This window comes from Aquila chrysaetos, chromosome 19 (assembly GCF_900496995.4).
Source record: "Aquila chrysaetos chrysaetos chromosome 19, bAquChr1.4, whole genome shotgun sequence".
In the NCBI taxonomy this organism is placed as follows: domain Eukaryota; kingdom Metazoa; phylum Chordata; class Aves; order Accipitriformes; family Accipitridae; genus Aquila; species Aquila chrysaetos.
Window position 1 is genome coordinate 8,819,593 of NC_044022.1, and position 20,950 is coordinate 8,840,542.

The 20,950-nt window shown below is 39.0% G+C and overlaps 1 protein-coding gene across 8 annotated transcripts in view; it reads left to right on the top strand.

Annotated features, from left to right (window-relative positions):
• Positions 1–8,896: 8,896 nt before the first annotated feature.
• The window catches only part of PSPC1 (paraspeckle component 1), a 65,457-nt gene continuing 53,403 nt past the window's right edge, over positions 8,897–20,950 (top strand). For all 8 annotated transcript variants that reach the window (XR_005930893.1, XR_005930892.1, XR_005930894.1 and 5 more), the window contains exons 1-4: positions 8,897–9,520; positions 11,442–11,743; positions 14,423–14,518; positions 15,554–15,750. Coding sequence is in view for 3 of the 8 variants with exons in the window: in XM_041118495.1 (XP_040974429.1) it covers positions 8,912–9,520; positions 11,442–11,743; positions 14,423–14,518; positions 15,554–15,750 (1,204 nt within the window). In the remaining 5 variants the exon portion in view is untranslated. The remainder of the gene's footprint in view (positions 9,521–11,441; positions 11,744–14,422; positions 14,519–15,553; positions 15,751–20,950) is intronic.

Genomic DNA, 20,950 nt, shown 5'->3' on the forward strand with positions numbered 1-20,950 from the left:
GCAGGTTGAAAACAGCTTAATGCCACATTACATGAAATGAAATGAAACTTAATTTTCTGATAACAATTTTAATTTAGCAACTTTAAGATTACACATCTTGCATTATTTTTGTTGATTTTTTTTTTTACAGTAAAACTGTACATCTACTACCTACATCTACTTCTTAGACAGGTCAGCACTTTTCTCTTAAACATTTGGCATCAACTACCTGTATGATGAACTAGATGGGCTTTGAGGTTTTTCTATTATGGCAGTTCCTGAATTCCTGTGTGCTATACTACAGACAAACCACATCCTACCTTGAAAATAATTAAATAAAATTTAAATTAAATGTTAAAAACCATGTCAAAACAATGTTTCAATTCACCTAATTTTCTCATTATGTCATAATTTTGATTAGGTCAAATTTTTAAGTTATTGAATTTTCAGGATGGTAAAATATTTTGACCTGTAGAAAATGCTCAAAGATTATAAATACTATTTCTTGTCTAGCTGTAAGAGTGATTGCTGGATATGAGTGAAATCAAAGAGGTTTAGGTAAAAATATTAAATAAACTACTGAAAATTGAGTTCACACATTCCTAACCCAGTTTAAACTCCTTCCCTTGCCAAACACAAAATCCAATCCTAGACCTGGAAAGCAAAAATAAGACCACAGAGAAATGCCTCATACTTTCCATATCATAGTCACTGTCTATTGCAAGAGCTCTTAAATTGTTCAGATACAGAACATTTTCAGCCCCAGTGGCATTGTGGAAGAGTAAGTCAATTCACAGAGAAATATTCTTATGCCACAATTTGAAAGGAAAATCAAAAGAAGAAATTACTGTACAAAGATAAATCATGTAAGAAAGATTTCAGAAGACATTAGCTTAATCAGAGAACATACAAATCATCAAATGCAAGAAATATATTTTCCTACAGATTGGAAAAGAGATGGAGTAAAAGACAACCAACCATTGGGCATCTACCACCTCCTACTGGACATCAAGTGAATCGTCCCTCGAAGCCGCTAACAGCCAGACAGTTCTCTCTCTAGTGTTACTGGCTCATTAGAGTTTCAAATTATCCCATTAAAAGCCTTTCATGGAATAGGTAAATTCTTTCATCTCTTCACAATGGCTGAATATTGAGAAGTTATTTTATAAGTATCTGTACATTTCACTACAGGTATGAGTTAAAACCAGTATTTCACCGCATTTGTTTTAGCAAGTTGCTTAGCAGTTAATATCTGATTTGTATAACACTAACTCTTTCACTTATGTATTTCACAGTCAAAATACCTGCTTTAGAGACAGGGTGAAATATGTGCTCTTCTGAATTTTGTCATACTAATAGGTTTGCATGAAAAACATATGGCTACCAAAACTTTATAGGTCACTTTACTTCTAATGGGTGCATGTTTAGACATTCAACAAAGGGCAGTTTAGCTCATTCAAGAACCAAACTCTTAACAAGTGCTTAGTTATGCAACCCTGCAGGAGACAATGATATATGTAATAAATATTCAAAGCCATGTGCAATTACTTATACAGAACTGTTTTTCAAGGATTCTCTGTCTGGATTCTCTTACAAGATTCAAGATTTCAGTATCATAATCTAGAACATTCCAGATACTGGAGCTTTAGGGGGATTGTGTGAACGGCATTTCCTATCAACAGACTTTCAGAGGTCAAGGCTCTATCAGGGAGAGGTAAACTGAAGAAGTTTAGTCTAGGGTTACATCTGAACTAGAATTCTTTACCTTTTACACAGGTTTGGAACCCAGCAACTGTTTTAGATAACACTAACAGTGACTATAAAATACAGCATTGTTGTCAAATAATTTTAATACAAAAAAATTTATTTTCTTCATTATGCTCAAATTAAAAAAGCATCACTATGGAGAAGTCAAGTCATAAACAAAGAAAGTCCTAGCTATGCTTGAAAGGGAGGTTTTCCAGGGTTGTTTCTTCACCTGATGACACTGCCCTGGTTTCCAGGTGACAGCAAGGCATGCTTGTCCACTGCTCTGGCAGGATGTGGTCCTTCTTCGGTACCCAAGCCATTCAGGTTTCAGCCTCCACTGCTCATTCTGAACCAAAAATGACAGAAGGTAAAGTTCTGTAATGGTTGAAACTGAAGCACATCAACTCTTGTCATTTCACCTTCTCCCTGCTGTTGGCCACTTACACACTGCTTACCTTTGTGTTGAGTCAGGTGCTTGTCAGACCCCTCTTCCAGCTGATTCAATTCACTAACCCAGCAGAAAATTGATTCGGTAAAAGAGTGTCAAGTTTTCTGTTGGTTAGTGAGCTAACTGGATCATGGAAGCATCTGCTGAGCATGCAAGCTAGCACAAGGAGGGGGACACTCTGTGGGCAAGGGTGAGAGGAAAGTAAGGAAGAGAGCAGCAGTAGAGGAAGGGAGTGTTTACTTCCCCATTTTGGTGACAATAAACTATTAGATCAGCTCAGTTGCTTCTGCAAACTATGACTCCATCGCTTTAATAAGTTCATAGGGAGCTCATTCAAACTCCAGCTTCCTTCTTGCCTGCTAATGCAGTGAAATCTCTTGCTCAAAATCATTGGGGCAATAGACATGCACTGAAAAGAATTGCCTACTATCCCCCCAAAAAGTCTCCACAAAAAGGAATTGAGATAGCCAGTACTTGGAAACCCATTACCTCCGTATCAATGATCTAATTGCCAGGCATGTCTCCTGCTTATCTAACATTTGAGAATTAGATGTTAACAGCATCTTCAGCCTGTCCCATGTTTCCAGCTATTCTAAGTTTCACACATTTACTGTGATACTCTCATAATTGTCTTTGGACCAACAGCTGTTTATCACATCTTCTCAGTGCAATGTCACAGCCCTCTCCTACTCTGTGAACCCATGCCCTAGATGTGGTGGGTCAACACTTCCTACTACCTGTACAGAAATTCACCACGGACCAGAGGAGAGGTGTTAGCTCTGCATCAGGATCTGTGCTACTTAACAGGGTTCACCCTCAGCAGTTGGTAGCCTACTCTTCTTCAACTCAGTGCTCTTCCTTTACTCATGTGATCTCAAGAACAAATTCTTCCCACATGATACTGAGGAAGTAAATACCTGATGGGTGTGAGGTTTAGTATTTTTAAGTACCTAGTACTGTATCAATGGCATGGCTCAATTTTGAGTGATTGCCCTGCAGAGATTGTTTCCATGACCTTAGTGTGTGGTTATTTGGACGGTTGCTGCTGTGTAGAGGCCATAACCACAGACAGACCGGTGGTGGATCCTATTTATGGCGTGCAAAGCACAGGATGGAGAATAGCAGGCGGTTCTGTGATTTGGTAATGCAGTTTTCATCAGCTCACATCAGGGTTAAAGCGTCGGAGACTGGTTGAAGTTTGTCTGCAGGCCATGTGTTATGGTAGGACTTCAGAGGAAGAGAAAGGCTTCCTGGGGCCGGAGGAAGACAAATACGCCCATTGGGAAGTGCAAACAGGAAGGCCTCTGGGGGCTGTGGACTATTCTGGTTGGGCTAATTGCCCAGCTTGGTGGCAAATTGCAACTGCCTGAGTTTGTGTTAAACTGCTCGGAAGAAAATGGCCTGAATAAAACACATTTGTGGCACTGCTTTCTTTCAGGGCTAGCAGATCAGCCCTTCTGGGTCTCTCCTAGTCAGTTTAACTGTTCCACACAAACTGCTGCTTCTTCCTAACCTAAGCCCAGGGACTGTCTGTCAGGAAGCTCTACTGCCTGATGTGCTGACAGCACACCGAATGATTGTTTAGAGATAAGGGCTGAATATATTTGGGGAATGCTTCCTTAAGGCTTTAACTTCCTGCTTGCCTTTGTAGTTAACTGTCACCCTTCTACAGAATAGGCAAAGACAGTATGCTGAAAAATATTCAAAATGAAGTGCATTGTATGCATTGGTTGTATTAGTGGGGAAAGTAGCTGTGGAAAAGTTAGGTAACTTTTGTCGAGCCTAAATGTCCATCTGACAAGTACACTCACAGACAAATATATTTTCATATATTTTCAGTCCTTGTTTCCTTGAGACCAGTGTTGTTTTAAAGAATAACACTGACTTCTCATACTCAGATAATACTGAAATACGAGTTTTCAGTCACATAAAAAAATCTATTAATATGGCATGCATATAGGTGACTACTAACCATATTAGGTTAGGTTTTACAGCTTATTTTATAAATGTGATTCATATACATGTCTCTCCATGTAAAAACAATGAATGTATCTTGTTGAATTACGTTAATATTGAGAACAGAGAAAGAAGCCTTGCCCACCAGGTTTAAAAATAGAAAATCCAAGTCATCCTGTCCATCTGGGACCAGAGAGATAATTTTATTGTAGGTTTTCCATCTTTATTTTCACTTGATTTATTCTATTACAGTTCTAGTGATAATTCCAGTATTTGTCACCAGATGGCACTGCAATGACACGCTCTTGTAAGCACTCTTCATGCTCGAGTAGTAGCATAATGAGGTCATCCTCAGATAATTACAAAGTATGCATCACTTCTTCAGATTGCATTAAGCACTTCCTTCTCCACACCGTTATGTTTATACCATCAGGCCTGCTGGCACAGCTATGACAGCTAGTGTTTTTAATATTCTTAGCCAATTTAACTTTGTAAGAAAAGCTCATTAGTGGAGACCAAAACCTACCCTAAGCTTAATTTGTCCAGATGTTGCCATGAGCAATACTGCAGGCAAACGCTGTCTTGAATGGCAAGGGATGAAGAGCAGCAGCAGCTCCCACCTGTGTCAGGTCATGCACAGAGGTGTGCCTCAGTTCCCTGGCCTTGCACTTCTGCATAGGATCCCAACTTCAGGCCATCAACCACTGCCTATTCCATTCCCTACTTTTTCAGTGCAGAATTTCATGCCTTCCCTCGTTTCTCCTCCTCTCAAAGGGAGCATCCCCCTCCATGCACTAATCTACCTCTCAGTTCTAGTGCTCCCTGATATATTCTGTCATGATCTACCACTGTAGCTTGAGTTACAAGTACTGATCCTAACTGTGACTCATCGCAGATTCTAGGAAGTAAAAAGAAATAAACCTGGGTGTTGAGTCGTGTCGAGCAGTAAGCTACAATTGGCTCTGTTGAGAAGCTGACTTTAGCACTCATAGAGCTGTCACCACTGTCGTGCTGTTATTTGAGCAATCACTTTGAAATTGTTCAAGGGTAAATACAAATAGTTTGGGATTTTTATCTGCAGATCAAGATGTGTAGCATTTACAAGTTTGCAGCATAAAAAGCTCTCATGACTTTCTTTTAAAGGTCTGACGCCTCCCTGATTTTAAGCAGGATCCTCATATTTGGTAGGGAAGTCATGCTGCGATACAGAAAATTAAAGGCTAGAACTGTTGATTCTGACTGTGTCTATGGCACATGCCTGGGTGGTGCATGTTTTGGAAATACACCCAAATCTCTTGATAGTGTTAACACTTCGCATATACCAAACAGCACCTTTCTCTGTAGCAGACAAAATGAAAAATACTGGTGATTTTCACAATTCTGCTCCTGTTTTCTGCCACTAAAATGTTCTTTTCCTTAGGGGAATAGTGATTGTACTACAGACAGTCATGCATATGCAGAATATTGTATTTATGCTAATAAATTTAAATACACAACCATTTGCAGGATCATAATCCAAGGCTATACATGAGTCAGAAAAGGGAGTCTGGTAGTACATGTAACGGCAGTATATTACTAATACAAGAAGTTGTGAACTTTTTAGGGTCTTAAAATAAATTCCAGGCCAAAACAAACTTTTAGTACAAAATTAGGGTTGTCTGTTGTGGCCTTTTGAATGACAAGTTGAATAAATTCAGGCTTCCAAAAAAACCTTCAAGAAATACAGTGAAAACAAATTACTATGTGATCATAACTATTATTCCCCCACTCTTCTGGAATTACTTTCATGTAGTTAAACTGCATTCAAAGTATTAAATATAATAATACCAAACTTATGGAGAGTGGCTGGAACTGTCTAGAACTCCTCCTGTGATACAAGTTGCAATTAGTAAGTCATAAAAATTCAACTGGATGTTTATAACAAAAGGAAAGCATTGGAGCAAGAACATCAAGGGACCCATTTTTTCTCCTTTCAAAACATTTTTATTGTTAACTGGTGTCAGTTGCAAGGTGTAGCAATCATCGAGCCACAAAGACTCTGGGCAGTTAGGTAGGAGATGAACTGTCTGGGGTTGTTCTGATGAATAAGTAAAATGTGAAATGATATATTGTAAATGAAGGTGAGGAAGTAAGTGAGCATAGCAGGTATCAGGTTCTTTTTGTACATCACCCTAAAATGTTTGACTATAGGGCATGTGCAAATAGCTCCTGCTCAACAAAGTTTAAAAACAATGCAAGTATATGCATTATGGTTGTACCATGAGTCTGACTAATGAAGGTAAGCTATGGACGCATGAGCATATTAAATATATATTGCTCTTTTTTTGCAGATATATTAATCACGTTCTTGTTTCTGAAGTTGGAATGTTATTGATCTATTTTACTGGACTATCATTTGTTGTGGAACATTTTTAGCTAATGGTCACAAGAGCATTCCAGACGCCTTTAGAAGGCCTTGAACAGAATAAACAGAAGACAAAAATAAGAAAGATACCAATTAGAAAAACAAGGTGCGCATTCCACGATAAAGAGAACTTGGCACAAACAAACTCAATTTGGCAGTTTATCTTGACCAATTAGACTGAGACAAGTCTCGTATGTTTTAGTTAGTATAACCAATTATGTTTTATGTTTATGCGTGTGTACAGTGTTGATATAACCAATCATTACGTGTAACTGGACGCGTGGACAGTGCGTGAATAATGTGTGCAACCAATAGTAAAATAGCTAAATGCATGTACAGATGTAACTAATGTATAAAATGATGTCTGATGCTCTAGTAAAGTGGGCTTCACCTGATCACATTGGTCTGTGTGTGTTGTCCTGTGCCTCCGCAATCATTTACTATTGAGACATTGCTATGGCTAAGGAAAGGTAAGAATAGTATGGAATTTGTAAACACTCCTTGCTTCTCCTATTGACTTTTTCATAGTACACAGGAAATCATGGTTGTATATTTAAATGGTTGTAGCTTTTATTACTAACTTGATTTGGAAAGCTGTGTCTGAAAACCATGGCAATTTTATTACACAGCATTGGCACTAACTTAACAAGCGGACTACTATTCGTCTCCTTTTTCCCATCTACTGAGCTTTCGTATAGTCACATCATTTCTAACATATATTCTACTCCCTTTACATGCTTATCAGTTTTAAAAAGCTATTGACTTGCTCTAAGTTGGTTCCTTTTTTGTCTTAACACTTGTAGTTGAATCCTAAACATATCACAAACCATAGCTCTTTGGACAGTCAAGGTGAATAAGCTTTAGAGATCCCATACTGCTACTCTAATACCTCTCTCACCATCCTACACTGCCTGACTTCCTTCCTTTGCTGTGAGCAGATACCCTTCCTCTACCGTCTGTATTTTCTGATTTTCAGCGGTTTAAATCTGGGTTCAGTTTGATGCCCTGCACCCACAAGTCTGCTTCAGAAACAGGTGGTCTGTTGAAGTAATTCATGCTGTCTGGGAACTCATGTTTTCTCCAGATCCTGGTACAAGCACAGATAGGAGGAAAGGGACTGAGACCTTTCCTCTGCCTCAAATGGAAAAACAAGACAGAGGAACTTAAAATACTCCCCAATAGACAAGGAAATCCCTGAGCAATGGATTCATGCCTGTTGTAGAATTGACTTTTTCTTGAGTATCATGCTTTACGTTGCTTTTTCAAAAGAACAGTACCTGCCATGCGCTAGCTGAAGTAACTATTAACCACATGAGATTGTCTGGACTTTTTCAGTGCTATAGTTGTATTAACAAAACAAGTAATAGTTATTTTCTCCTGAAGTCTTGCTCTGTTTTCCAGGAGTTCCCCTGCATGATGCAAAGTTACGTGGGCACCTGAAGCACTCAGGCTACTATGGTAATAAGAGCCAAGAACTGATTATCAGGCTTTCTATGAGGCCGCAGGCAGACTGATGAGCTCTTTGTCTGAGAAACCACGCTCGAGTTGAATTACTGGTTGAAGCACGCAGATCAAACCAAGCAACTGGGCATCTAGCAGGCGAGGAGGAGAGAAAACCATAGTCTTGTGCTGCGGATGAGACACATGTAGTCCTAGCTAGAGGAAGGGGTGCCCAAGGAAGGAAACGTTTGACTTCACACCTCTCAGAAGAAAGTCATCACCTTTATAACGAAAGCTGTTGCCCTGTAAGAAATTGCTCCATGAGCAGCACACGTAACAAGGCGTCTCTCCACTTGCGACTTGCCTCGCACATCTGTAACTCGTCGAACGCTTTTCCTGCGCTGCCTGCAGGTCCGCCCTCTCCTCTCGACTCCCGCTCCACTCCGCAGCGCTCGGCCGTTCCTTCCCCCGGCCCGTTCCCCTCCAGCCGCCTCAGCCTCTCTGCTGTCAGGCCTGCCCCGCTCCCCCGCGGCGGCCAGGCGCCCCACTGGGGCACCGCGCCCGCCTGCCCTTCCCTCAGGGCAGACCCCAGCAGAGGGCTCTTCCGCCCGCGGACGGGCCGTCGCAGAGCTCGCAGGACCTGAGCGCTTCTGAGACCGCTACCCTAACCCAGTATGGCTGCGCTTGGGGCTGCTCTCCGTGCGGGCCGGTCAGCCTCCGAGGGAGCCGAGCTAGCAGGGAGCTTCTGGGCGGCTGATCCTCTCAGGCAGCGCAGCCCGCTGGTACGCATCTGTCTCTGCAGACGCAAAGACCGATCTCTCGCGGCCTGAAGCAGCTTCTCCTGTTATGCCGGAGCTGGAAGGGAACAACAACGCCTTACGGAAGCAACACGCCATCGGCGGACTCGGCCGCCCCACGGCCGCGCAGGACGGCGCATGCGCGGCCCCCCGTGTTTCCCCCCCCCCTCACCCCGCGCCCAGCAACGACCAGGAGCAGTGGCGGGGAAGGCAGCGCGGGCGACGGTGGGCGGGGCTTTCCTCAGGGACGTTACAACTCGCCGAGGTTGGCGGCGGCGCCATTTTGAATTGGCTGAGGGTCGGAGGCGGTGGTTGCTGAACCGGGCTCCGCGTCCCCCGAGAAGACCAGCGAGAAAGGAGCGAGTTCTGAATATGGCAGCGAATAGGAACTTGAAGCAAGTGCGGATCGAGAATAGCTCCCCGGCGGCGCCGCTGGGCATGGTGGGGGGTGGTGGCGGCAACCTGAAGGGATTGCGGGGCCTAGAGTCGGAGAGTGAGGCAGCGGCGGCCATGGCGCTAGTGCCGAGCAAAGAAGGTGGAGATGAAGAGCAGGAGGTTGGGTTCACCATCGATATAAAAAGCTTTCTCAAACCTGGCGAGAAGAGCTACACGCAGCGCTGCCGGCTGTTCGTGGGGAATCTGCCTACTGATATCACCGAGGAAGATTTCAAGCGCCTCTTCGAGCGCTACGGGGAGCCTAGCGAAGTCTTTATCAATCGGGACCGTGGCTTTGGCTTCATTCGCCTGGTGAGGATTCGCGCGAGCCTCTGTGGCTGCCCCGTAACCCGGGGGCTGCCTTTGCAAGCGGGAGACTACTGTCCCTTGCTGCCCCCCTCCCCCCCCCGCCTTTCCTTGTCGGGCCGGTGTAAAAAAAGACAGCATCTGCTCCTCATGCTTTCTCCTTGCTGCTAGCGCTGTTCTCTCGGCTTCCTCTTCCTTCTCCTCCCCCCCGCCATTTACCTCCATACATCCAAGCCAGAGGCCTGCTTTGTGAGCAGCCTTCCCAGACCCTCGCGTCTAGGTTCCCGCCTCACTACGCGGTACTCCGCTTGTTTCAGGGCCCCTCCATCGGTTCCCGTTTCCGTGCTGCTACCACGGGTATTCCTGCAGCCTGTTATTTTCAGTGAATGGAAGATGTGCGTGCGCGATCTGCTTTGTTCGTGTCATACCTGTATAAAGACTTTACTTATTTAACTGGGAGAATTTATCGTGCTTTAGGACTAGAAAAAATCCTTTTTTTGTGCAGAAGCGAATTTCAGCCTGTACAGTTAGTTCATTACAAGTTTAGTCTGTGAAAACACAGTTAATTTTAAAGGTTGGACGGAATTGTTTCGAAATACCACTGCTCACACATTGTGAAAACAGAACATGTAATCTCCAAATTGCAAAGAAATGGGACCCTGGGTAGTTTAAATTACTTGCGTCCAGATAAGACTAGATTTTTAGGGATAACACAATATTCGATCAAATATGCTGGAGTTGAGCATGCAAAAAAGGAATCATCTGAAAAGTTTATGATACTGTTTTTAAATGTCAATTTAATGTGCAGGATTAGTTTTCGTGACAGCCATATTTAGAATGCACTGATTTATATCATTCTGGGAATAGCTTTAGAGTGCTTTGGGTGTCTCTAGTTATGATTTTTCCATATATTTTACTGGTTAGGATTTTTTTTCTTTTTGGTTGTCATCTTAAAGATAAGTGCTTGTGGCATTCTGCCATACATCTTGTACCCTGAGAATCCCCCAGCCTGAAATAGAAATTTTCTGGAGGAAGTGCAATATATTTACATGTCATTACTCAGTTTAGTATGTAATATAGATTAGATATAGCTTTTATCTGACCTCCCCTCTTCCATTATGTTTAGGGAGTATGTTATTTTTTAACAATTTACCTAGTCAGTTGAACTGTGGAAAAAATGGCTATGATCTAAAGAATAATTTATTTGAATGTAAGGGATTGCAGGTATCAAAATCGGTGAAAATCTCTGAAATGAGGAAAAAGGGTAGTTATTGGTGCAGACTGTTTCATGGATGTGGGTGCAGAAAGCCCATAAATGTGAGAAGAACGAATACATGAGCAAAGAAGGTAATTTCATCATTTGTTGATGAAATTCTAATTGGACATCCATTAAGAGTTCAACAGTGGTAATGAGCAAGTGTGATATTTTCACTTAAAACCAAAACAAAAACCCAAACCAAAATCCAAAACACCTTAGATCCTGTAGTGTAATCTTTGAAAATACTGTTTACTATTATACGGAGCTAGGGATGCAGAATATAAACATTTGAGTAGGTAAAGAGAAAAAAGCATCAAGTTTTCAACTCTACTGAAAGCCTTTACAGAGCAGCACAAATGTATCTGTCATAATGAGAATTTATTAAGTCCTCTAATGTGCAACAAAAATTTGCACCTGTGTTGTTTTTTAGAATAAATCATAAGGGATGACAAATGTGTATTTTTGTTCAGTCAACAGACAGGAACTTTGGTGGTCTTTTTTGGGGTGGGAGGGTGGAGAGGGAAGTTGAATGACCCTGATGCTAATGTGCTCAAGTTAAGGAAAAAAACTTTGCTACTTTTTGGTGGAGGGGTGAAGGGGGGGAGGAACACAAAAGTGATACCTGTTTTTAAAAATAAAATATTTAAAATATTTTATATCTTGACAAAGGAATCTAGGACACTGGCTGAAATAGCAAAGGCAGAACTTGATGGTACTATTTTGAAGAGCAGACCACTTCGAATTCGATTTGCTACACATGGAGCTGCCCTAACTGTCAAGAATCTTTCACCTGTGGTTTCTAATGAGCTGCTGGAACAAGCATTCTCTCAGTTTGGGCCAGTGGAAAGAGCTGTTGTTGTAGTAGATGATCGTGGCAGAGCTACAGGAAAAGGTTTCGTAGAGTTTGCAGCAAAACCTCCAGCACGGAAAGCTCTAGAAAGATGCAGTGATGGGGCATTCTTGCTAACAACGTAAGTTCACAGGCTTTTGTTTGAATTTGTGTGAGTATATGTTTCTGATGTGAAAGAAAACTGCATTCATGGGTATTCCCTTGTTCTTATTTTATTTTCAAATTATGAAAGCCATGAGGCAGGAAGTTAAGCTGTTTTACATGAATACCCCAAATACTCCTGATTTTTTTCTTTTTTTGTGAGGAAACCCATCTTCTTCTGCATACTGTTTATAAGACTTGTAATTACCATATGAGAGTCTGATACCAAAATTTTGCTTTTCCTTGTCTATATGTAATATTGCTTTTCATTCTCTATATAGTAGGGCTTTTTCTAGTGAGACTTTATTTTTATTGCTTGCACTGTTTCTGATCCCGGTAACAATGTGACAAAATAATATACCTCTGTTTCTTAGCAAAACAGTGCACTACATTGCTGATACTTCTGTAAACTCAGGGAAGTGTTCCTGTGTTTATTTCTCTCTCAGAAGTTTTATTTGTGGCTTGAAAGGCCATAAGTACTTTTTTTTTTTTTTTTTTTAAATGTAGACTTAGATTCTGCAGGAGTTTGTGGCAACAATCTCTGGAAAACTTTCTATTTCAAGGTCAAGCAAGCTTGCAAATTACAGCACTTCTCTCTTGCATCTTATATTTCTGTTCTTGGTGAAGGAAGTTGTTAACTGCTGTGCTTGAACACATTCACTAGTGACATTTTCAAATGCTTTCTTAAGGACTGTGTAAAATGATAGCTATTCAGGATTTATTTTTATTTTTTTGATTCTCATTTGGGAAAGTAAGGCTGTGGTTCCACAGCATGAAAGCTTGCTGTCATCAAATTGGGGAACTTGCAGGTTTTTTTTCTCTTTCTGCCCTGGCTGTGCTGTTGATCTTTTATCTGCTTGAGAACTTTCTGGTACTTCCATAAGCCACTTCTGATCGTTGAAACAACAGAAAAGTATTAATCTGTTTTTATTGGGTTCATTTTTGGCTGTTAAAGCATGTGAAGGTGCTTGCTGATGTGGGTACTATGAACATCAGGTGCAGCAGAGGATAAAGCAGGAGAAAATGTTGCAAGGAGGAGATTGGGGAAAGGGTCTGGAACTCCATTTTCTTGTGATAATCTCATAAATTTTGTGTGCCACTGAACTGACCTGGTGGCTACGTAGTAAATTCAATCTGAATATGCCTTTACTGTTATCGGTGCCAGCAATTTGTTCTTGCTCCCTGGGTTTTCTTGGCATTAGTGTTTGAATGTAAGGATGGTCAACCAAACAAGGGAACTAATCTAGTTCAGTGTTACATGAATGCTATTCTTGGCATGAGAGATGTGGCAGGGAAAAAAGCTGGGATATAAGGGAGGGTATTCTGGATAGATTAGCTGGATTGAAATGACCAGCTAACCATCGCCTGAGTGAATAAAAAGCACTTGATCTTTGTCTTGCGTAGGTGGCTGACATGTTCCCTAACGCACAGTTGCAAAGATAATTAGCATGAATCTGCTGCCATGATACTTTAACGTTTTGCTTCAGAATCTAAGATTTTATGGTTTTAGCTGAAAACTCTTTGCCTCATCAGAAGACAAATCTTTAAATTCAGGGGCTAAATATATCAAAACCAGGCATTTTAAACATTTAGAGATTTAAAATTGTTGTTTTAAATAATAACTTGTTAACACCATAGTTCAGTTGCATTTAAATAACAGAGCTGCCAATAATTGCCATGCGGAGAACATCAGGAGAAACAGTTGCTGAGTTAGTTGCATGCTCTGTGATTCCAGACTTCATCTTTTTAATCTGCACTCGATGCCCAAAGTTTTCTTTTTCAGCTGTCGATGTTGTTAAAATATATTGATTTTTTTTCTGTGAAAAGATCTGTGAAGTGACATGAAGGTGTGGAACACAATAAATAAGCGCTGGCATTTTGCAAATAGTGTCTTTAGCTCTTTTCTTACCGCTTTAAGGTGTGTATTATAGGCTATGCTCCCAAGACTGATGCAGAGAGCTTTTTATGCCATTCAGGATCCTTATACTGCTATCCTTGGCAGTACTGGCTAATACTCATCTCTGATTACTACAGATAATGAGAATTCAAGGAAGGTATTTTCAAAGATGAATTAGGATTCTGATTTGTGAGAGTATGGTTGTTCAAAGAAAGGGTTTTAAATAACTTAAGCAGAAATGTTTTTCTAATTATCACTGGAATATTAATGCCAAATTGTCAAGCTGTTTTCAATTGCAGAGTAACTTTCAAAAGTAACTTTTAATATTCTGTGGAAATATGAATAGGCTGTGTTGTTCTCTTTTGGGTTTGTTTGATGCTTTCCCAATATAATCATGGCCCCCATATTACCTCACTGATGAAAACAAAAAGGTAGTTCCTTCCTATTTTGTAATTGTTTGTAGATGGTTTTGAGTTTTTTTTTTTTTTTTTTTTTTAAATCTTTACTTCATAGGAAACAGAACTACATGAAGTATGTTGTGGTTTCTAGGCAGAATAGTTGGTTTTGTGTATAGAAACAATTATTTTCAAAGGTAATTCTTCAAATCGGGATTCACTGGAACTCTACGATTTAAGAAGAATTTGCAAGACACAGGCATTATAGATAACATATGTTAGCTTTCTGGAGTGTTTCCTCAAAATACTAAAATAACTTTAACTGCTTCATTTATGATTTAATTATTAAATTGAAACTGTCTTCCAGAACACCTCGACCTGTTGTTGTAGAACCAATGGAGCAATTTGATGATGAAGATGGGCTCCCAGAGAAGCTAATGCAAAAAACACAACAGTATCACAAGTAAGTCGTGTTCAGCTTTATTTTATAAAACATGATTTATGTCCTTAGTTAGCTTGGTAAATATATGCTAATTTTTTTTTTTTTTGAGTTTGCATAACAGGAAGTAATGTTTTGTATGTTGTGCTGTTTTGTGTCAAAGGATTAAGTAGGACCTTGCCAAGATTTCCTGATCATAGTAAAATTCAGACTTGACTTGTTGGTTTAACATTCTGTGCATTTACTAAAGTAGGTAGATTTCCTGGCCTGCACTGAAATCAGTTAAAACTTGTTGCCAGCCAAACTATAGTCTTTTTATGGATTAGGGGTGTGGTCTAATCCTGCAGAGATTTGTGTACCCACAGATTTTATGTTCTCTGAATAGACCCTTAATTGATTGTAAAGTCAGTGGAGTGTAAATCTTTGCAGCTTCCATGGTTCAGATAAAACTTTGCGCATAACATGAGAAAGTGAGTCTTCATCATGAGGTGGAAGAGAAGTCACCTAATCTGATAATATTAATTATTAACATTGAAATTTGATTGCCATTTAGAAATCACACTGTTTGAAGCTAAAATGCTCATTCTGGTAAGGCTGTAGAATACCACTTTTAAAAAATGTGTCACTGTTATTTACAATATTAGTGTCAGAATGTGAAATACAATGTTGGCACCTTTTAATGTTTAGAGATTGTGGCTAATATTCTGAGCTGTCTAGTGAGCTTTGATATTTATTTAAATAACTGGTTTTATGAATTGACTGCTTGCTTTAGAAGGCTGAACACAGTTAATCTAGTGTTGCAGCTTAGTATTTTGTACCAATGTAAACATGAATTTTTATCTTAAAATTATATGAATTGAACAGATCTTTATTTGGACAATTTCTCTGATCACTCTTAACAGCTGAACTAAGCTTTGACTGGTTTAGAATGTAGTCATCTGACAGGTTGATTTAAAGTCTGATCTACCCTTAAAGTGATTATTTATAAATTCTTTGGCAGTTACAGCTGTTGATCTAAATGTCTCTTTCTGTACATTTTAACTGCAAAATTTTTATTAGGGAAAGAGAACAGCCACCACGCTTTGCTCAACCTGGAACATTTGAGTTTGAGTATGCTTCACGGTGGAAGGCTCTTGATGAGATGGAAAAGCAACAGCGTGAACAGGTTGACAGGAACATTAGAGAAGCCAAAGAGAAACTAGAGGCAGAAATGGAAGCAGCTAGACATGAGCATCAGTTAATGCTGATGAGGCAAGGTAAAATCAGATTATCTACTAGTATTAAATTTGTTTTGTCACAGATTTTCTTTGTGTAGCATATTGAGCTGTACGCTAAACGTAGAGATTTTGCAGATGCTATTTAATTAAATGCATTGAACTGAGAAAAAGGAAGTAATATTACTCCTTACACGTATTCCTTGATGATTTGCAGAGATGAATTAAGAAACTGAGAAAGCAGTCATTGTCTAGGTCTGTTTTCTTCACTTCTTAAATTTGTCTAGTGTAAGCAGGTTATGTAAAGAAATTGAATGGTAGCTTCACAGTCATCAGTAAAATTATTTTCCATTTTTGGTGTTGCTTATGGTACTAGATAGGACTAAGTACTGTTTGTGGGCCCTGTGCAGGAAAAAATAAAAAATGATAGATAGTTTGTACTTCTTTCGGCTGTTCTGTGCACCTCTGGTATGATTTTAAATGTTCCAGTAGCTAATGTTACTTTTTTTCCCCTTTGAAACCCAGCTAAGAAGTCTGATGTGTGCATAGTATTGTATGTATGTAACAACTCAAAATAACTCACAGTTGCCATGAATTTCAGTCATTCTTGAAATTTTAAGATCATGTATCCCTCTCTAGTAATTGTTTGGACATCTTGTCTTCTGCTAGTGTGAGGGGGGCGGGGAAGTCCTCTAGCAATTGCTTTCAAGCCCTATCTTTAAGAACAGAGCTGGAGTGTTTCTTGAGCAGAGAGGACAGTAGCAGGGCGAGTATCTGGTACTTTCTGCTTGTTAGTCTTCTCCCCAAAACGTGGTTTTCCCACAGTGCTGTGGGCATGCAATCACTGCTTTCTAGTTCAGAACTATTGTACTATTACTTGATTTTAGTTCCCTCTGTATGACTGCTAAATTGCAAGACTTGAGTGGGTAAAGTTTAAATATATTGCAGATCTGACAGAAAGGATCTCAAGGTTTGTTGCATGAATGAAACACCGAAGTGGTTTTTTTTTTTTTTTTTTTTTTTTAAATCTTAATTAAAGGGAGATCATGGCTAGCTAAAAAAAATTCTTATCCCTAGGAGTGTTAGATCATAAGACAGTGCAATAACTAGCTTGATAGGCTAAATAAGAGTTCCTTGTCATTTTAAAGGGATTTGAACTTCTTGAGATTCCAAGTAGTGGATGCATTTCAAAACTTAAACCTAGGTAATTTATACAAGCTGTCTGCTGCAATTATTTGGCTTTATTTAATGCTCACTCTTAAGAAAGGACATTTTTGTTGGTAGTACAACTTCCCTGTGTGAGACTGGTTTATCTTAATTTTTTCTGCTGACTTGAATGACACATTGAAAATATTTATATGAGCTGGATTTAGGGTATTCACTAGGTTGGTGGAATTAAAACACCTAAATGCTTGGTGTTTAGGTAGTAAGTAGTCCTTTTAAATTTGTTTTAAAACATTTTCATAACTGGAAAAGAGATTAAAAGGAGCATATTTCATTTTTTACATAGTATTCTTAAATTTACTGCAGCTGAAAGTTGTCGTTAGGAAAAAGTTTATTTAGCCTGTTTTCTCTAAATAGGCATGCTTGCTTTTAGTGTGAAACCATACTGTTTATATAAGGTCTTGTACTGAAATACAGAGCATAATAAAATAAAAAACTGTTTTGAAATGCCAGATAGTTATTGCAGCACCTGAAATGACAACTGTCAAGTTGGTTCTTGGTTTATTTTCCAAGCAAAAAATGTTAAAGCATTTGGTTTGCGTTAAGCATAGGTATATCTTACATGTGAGGAATGTGAATGTTAATGTGATTAACAACAATGCCTATAATACACAGTACAACCCCTCCTTTTCAATTAGACACACATTTTAAATTTTGTGTATCTGTGTGACTGATATTGGTAAAGACGGTTCAGTGCTGAAAATACAGGTTGGCTAAATTTACCATTCACTTAACTAATTGTTAATATTTGGCAGTCCTAATGATCCAGTTCTAGAACTTCTACTCTTTAATTTTTTTAGAATTTATCCATCTGTTGCCTGTACTTGAAGGCAAGGCTAGGGATTACTTTTTCTTTAAATTAGCATACCTTAATCGTGTTTTAAACTGCGACAAGATGACAGCGGCCTGTTTATTAAGATAGAAAAGGTCTTGATGGTACAATGTGGGAGAACAGTTTAGGTATGTTTTATGGATATTAGAGTTTCTTATAAGGACATTGTGAAGAAAAAATATTCCTTTTTTTTTTTTTGAGTGTCTGTTAAGCTCCACTTTTATATGGAAAAGGAAGAGAATTACTCCTTCCATTAAAGAGCTACTAGAATATGAATGCTTTTGGTGCTAATATTCCAGTGAGGAAACATGCTTTTTGTTAGTGTGGGAGGAGGGTTTTTTCCTTCCCTGCCTGGTTAACAGAGTACTTCTCTTTGGTACCAAATAACTTGGAATTTTGTTCAGCTAATTAGATTTCTGCTTATTCACCTGCAGATGTTTAATTTGTCAAGCTCTAGGGGTTAGTAAACATTCCTTTTGTTTTAATCTTGTCAACTCTGCAGCTTCAGTGTGTATGAAAATAAGGTGTTTTTTTCTCTTGTATTTCTTTTCAGACATTATCTGCTTCTAAATCTTGCTGGTCTGAATAGTGTCTCTGGGTATAAGTTCAGACCATGCCAAGAATATTAATTATGTTAATGAGAGTGCATCACAGGGTTTTTAAGAAAGATGCGGTGAAACTTTTGACGCATCAGAACCTAGAATTAATATTTTTGTACACCTGATGCACAAAACACAGATTTAAAGGTGTATTGAAGTAGTTTTTCTGAAATATGAAATGCAATATGTTAATTTTTAGGAGCTAAAAAGAAGATGGGAAGGCTGAGCTCACTAGAGTCCATATACTCCTGCAGGTGAAGGTTTTATAGAAATTACTTTATGAGAGCTAGTATGACTTGAACTAGAACATGTTGGCTTAAGTACTCAGGTTTTTGCGGTGTGGTATTAGTACTGAAAGTAGACTTCATTCTTTTGATATGTGTAATCTTTCACTTTTAAGTGTCATGTTTTGACAGATTGAGTCAGAAGTAATTTGTAAAGCAGAATATGGGTTTCCATGTGTAAGTAAATTGCCGCGATGTTTCTGATCTATGTATTTGGTGGTATGCTTCAGATTTTTGTAAATATTCTCTCATAATGGTGGTTAAATAGTTTATGAAAATCCTGGAAAACATGACTGAATTTAACTGAAAGCTTCATTCTTTATCAGTTACATGGAAGCTGGGCATTTGTTTTCCATTTTTAGAACCTGAAAAATCAGCAGCTAAAACAACTTCAAAATCTTTTCAGACTTGGTATTCCTGCTTGTAGGATTAACTTCTGAGGTGAGAGTATACTTTCACCTTCTGCCCTCTACTTTGCAAAAGGTTGAGGATAAAATGAAGACCTTGCCCATTTTTAAGCACAAGAAAGTGCAGAAGCTAATAATAATAATGCTTGGTTTTTTTTTTTTCACAGCTGCTTTAGTGCAGCTTTTTTCTATTCAGAGAAAGGGCCTGTGTCCAACATGTGTCAGTCCAGAATTACTATCACTGCAGATCTTTTAATATGAATGTCTCTGTGGACAGCCCGAACTTGTAGATCTGTATTTTCATCTGGCTAGTAAGGCTTTGTGCCAAGATTCTACCATTGTCAAATGGTACTGGATCGTAAATTGGTATGTTGAACTTTAAAATACTAACAATTTCAGGAAAGGCAATAATCAGAAGTGTGCTGTGGAAAAAAATTAAGAGGACATTGGGAAAAGTAAGACTCTACACCTTAAGAATAAAGGGGAGTAAATGATAAATTTGTAGCAATTAGTGGTAGAGAGAAAGTAGGAAATGCTGTGCCAGTGTATTAACAGAAGAAAAAGGGAATGCTACATAAATTTGGAAGAACAAAGAACTGAAAAGGAAATCTTTTTCCACAGTGGACAATATTGAGCATAGAATGGGTCAGTTCTTGATCTTGGTAATACCCTGAAACAACCTAAAGGTTAATAAAAAAAAAAAAGTGCACTTGTACTCTGAAATAATCTAAAAGCTATTTTAAAAAAAAAGTATGCTTGTGGTGCTCCCTGAGTATCAGTATAACAGTGGCCAGGTCTTCTATGGTAAGCACAGCTGGAAAGAAGCAGCCCTCAGACTTTGTGATTTGAATGAATCTTCAATGTAATCATATTCTATTGAAGTGTGAAATGTGTTAATTTCGCAGAAGAGATTGGAAAAGCAAGCCTGCAAAATGTGCTTGAGAAAGGAGTTCTAATGTCAATAAGGATGATGTGAGAATAGGAAACTGATAATCTGCTTTGTTAGAAAAGAAAACAAATACATGATATTTTGCTGAAATGTACTGGTCATTGTAGTTGGTTTTGGACATTAAAAGGTTAAGTTGTAATACATGGTGATGCAAGTTTGAGGAAAGTGATTTGCACAGCTAAAAAGATGCTTTAATTAGTATAGTGCAGAAATGCATAGATAAGTGTGTGGAGTAGTTGAACTAAAGCCTAAAAGGCATATAATAGGTGGTATAGTGGAATGTTCCTCATGGTGTCTATAATGTCATGTGGCCAATATCCTGCAAAGATAGAAAAGGCGAACAACTGCTTTCTAACAAAAGATAGAATTAATATTCATTGAAGAAAGCATAAATTTCCAGGCAGAAATCAATAATGTGACTAGTCAGAAACCAGTACAGCAAAAGTAATTACTAATAGTTGCGCCCTGCATTTTAAGAGCATTTTAAATGCTTTTTAAGAGGATCCATCTGTTCCTTTCTGGTAGTGTTAAAAGATAAGTCATTTGTAAGTTGCTATAAGCTGAGTTGTGATAAATCTCTGTGGCGGCTCGGATTACATGCACCTGAAGTTCATATCACTTTTTTCTGATGTATGCCATGCAGTGGTCCGCAATGAGTAGTGCATAGTATAAGCCCATATATATTGTACCAGTTTTCTTGCTAGTGTGACTTTAGCAGTAGAAAATTGATACCTTGCCCTAGATGTAAAACCAGGATGTGATTTAAGAGATTTAGAGTTTTTTCTCCTTTTCTTTGTTTGAGGAATTCAGATTTCTGTTTCCATAACCTGCTTCAGAGGCTTTGCCAGTCCTGTACCTTTCCATGTTTCTGTGAGCCATGGATCCAGTGTGGTTTTTTCATATATTAGACTGAGCTTTGTGGGAAGAAACTAGTTCAATGCGTTGAG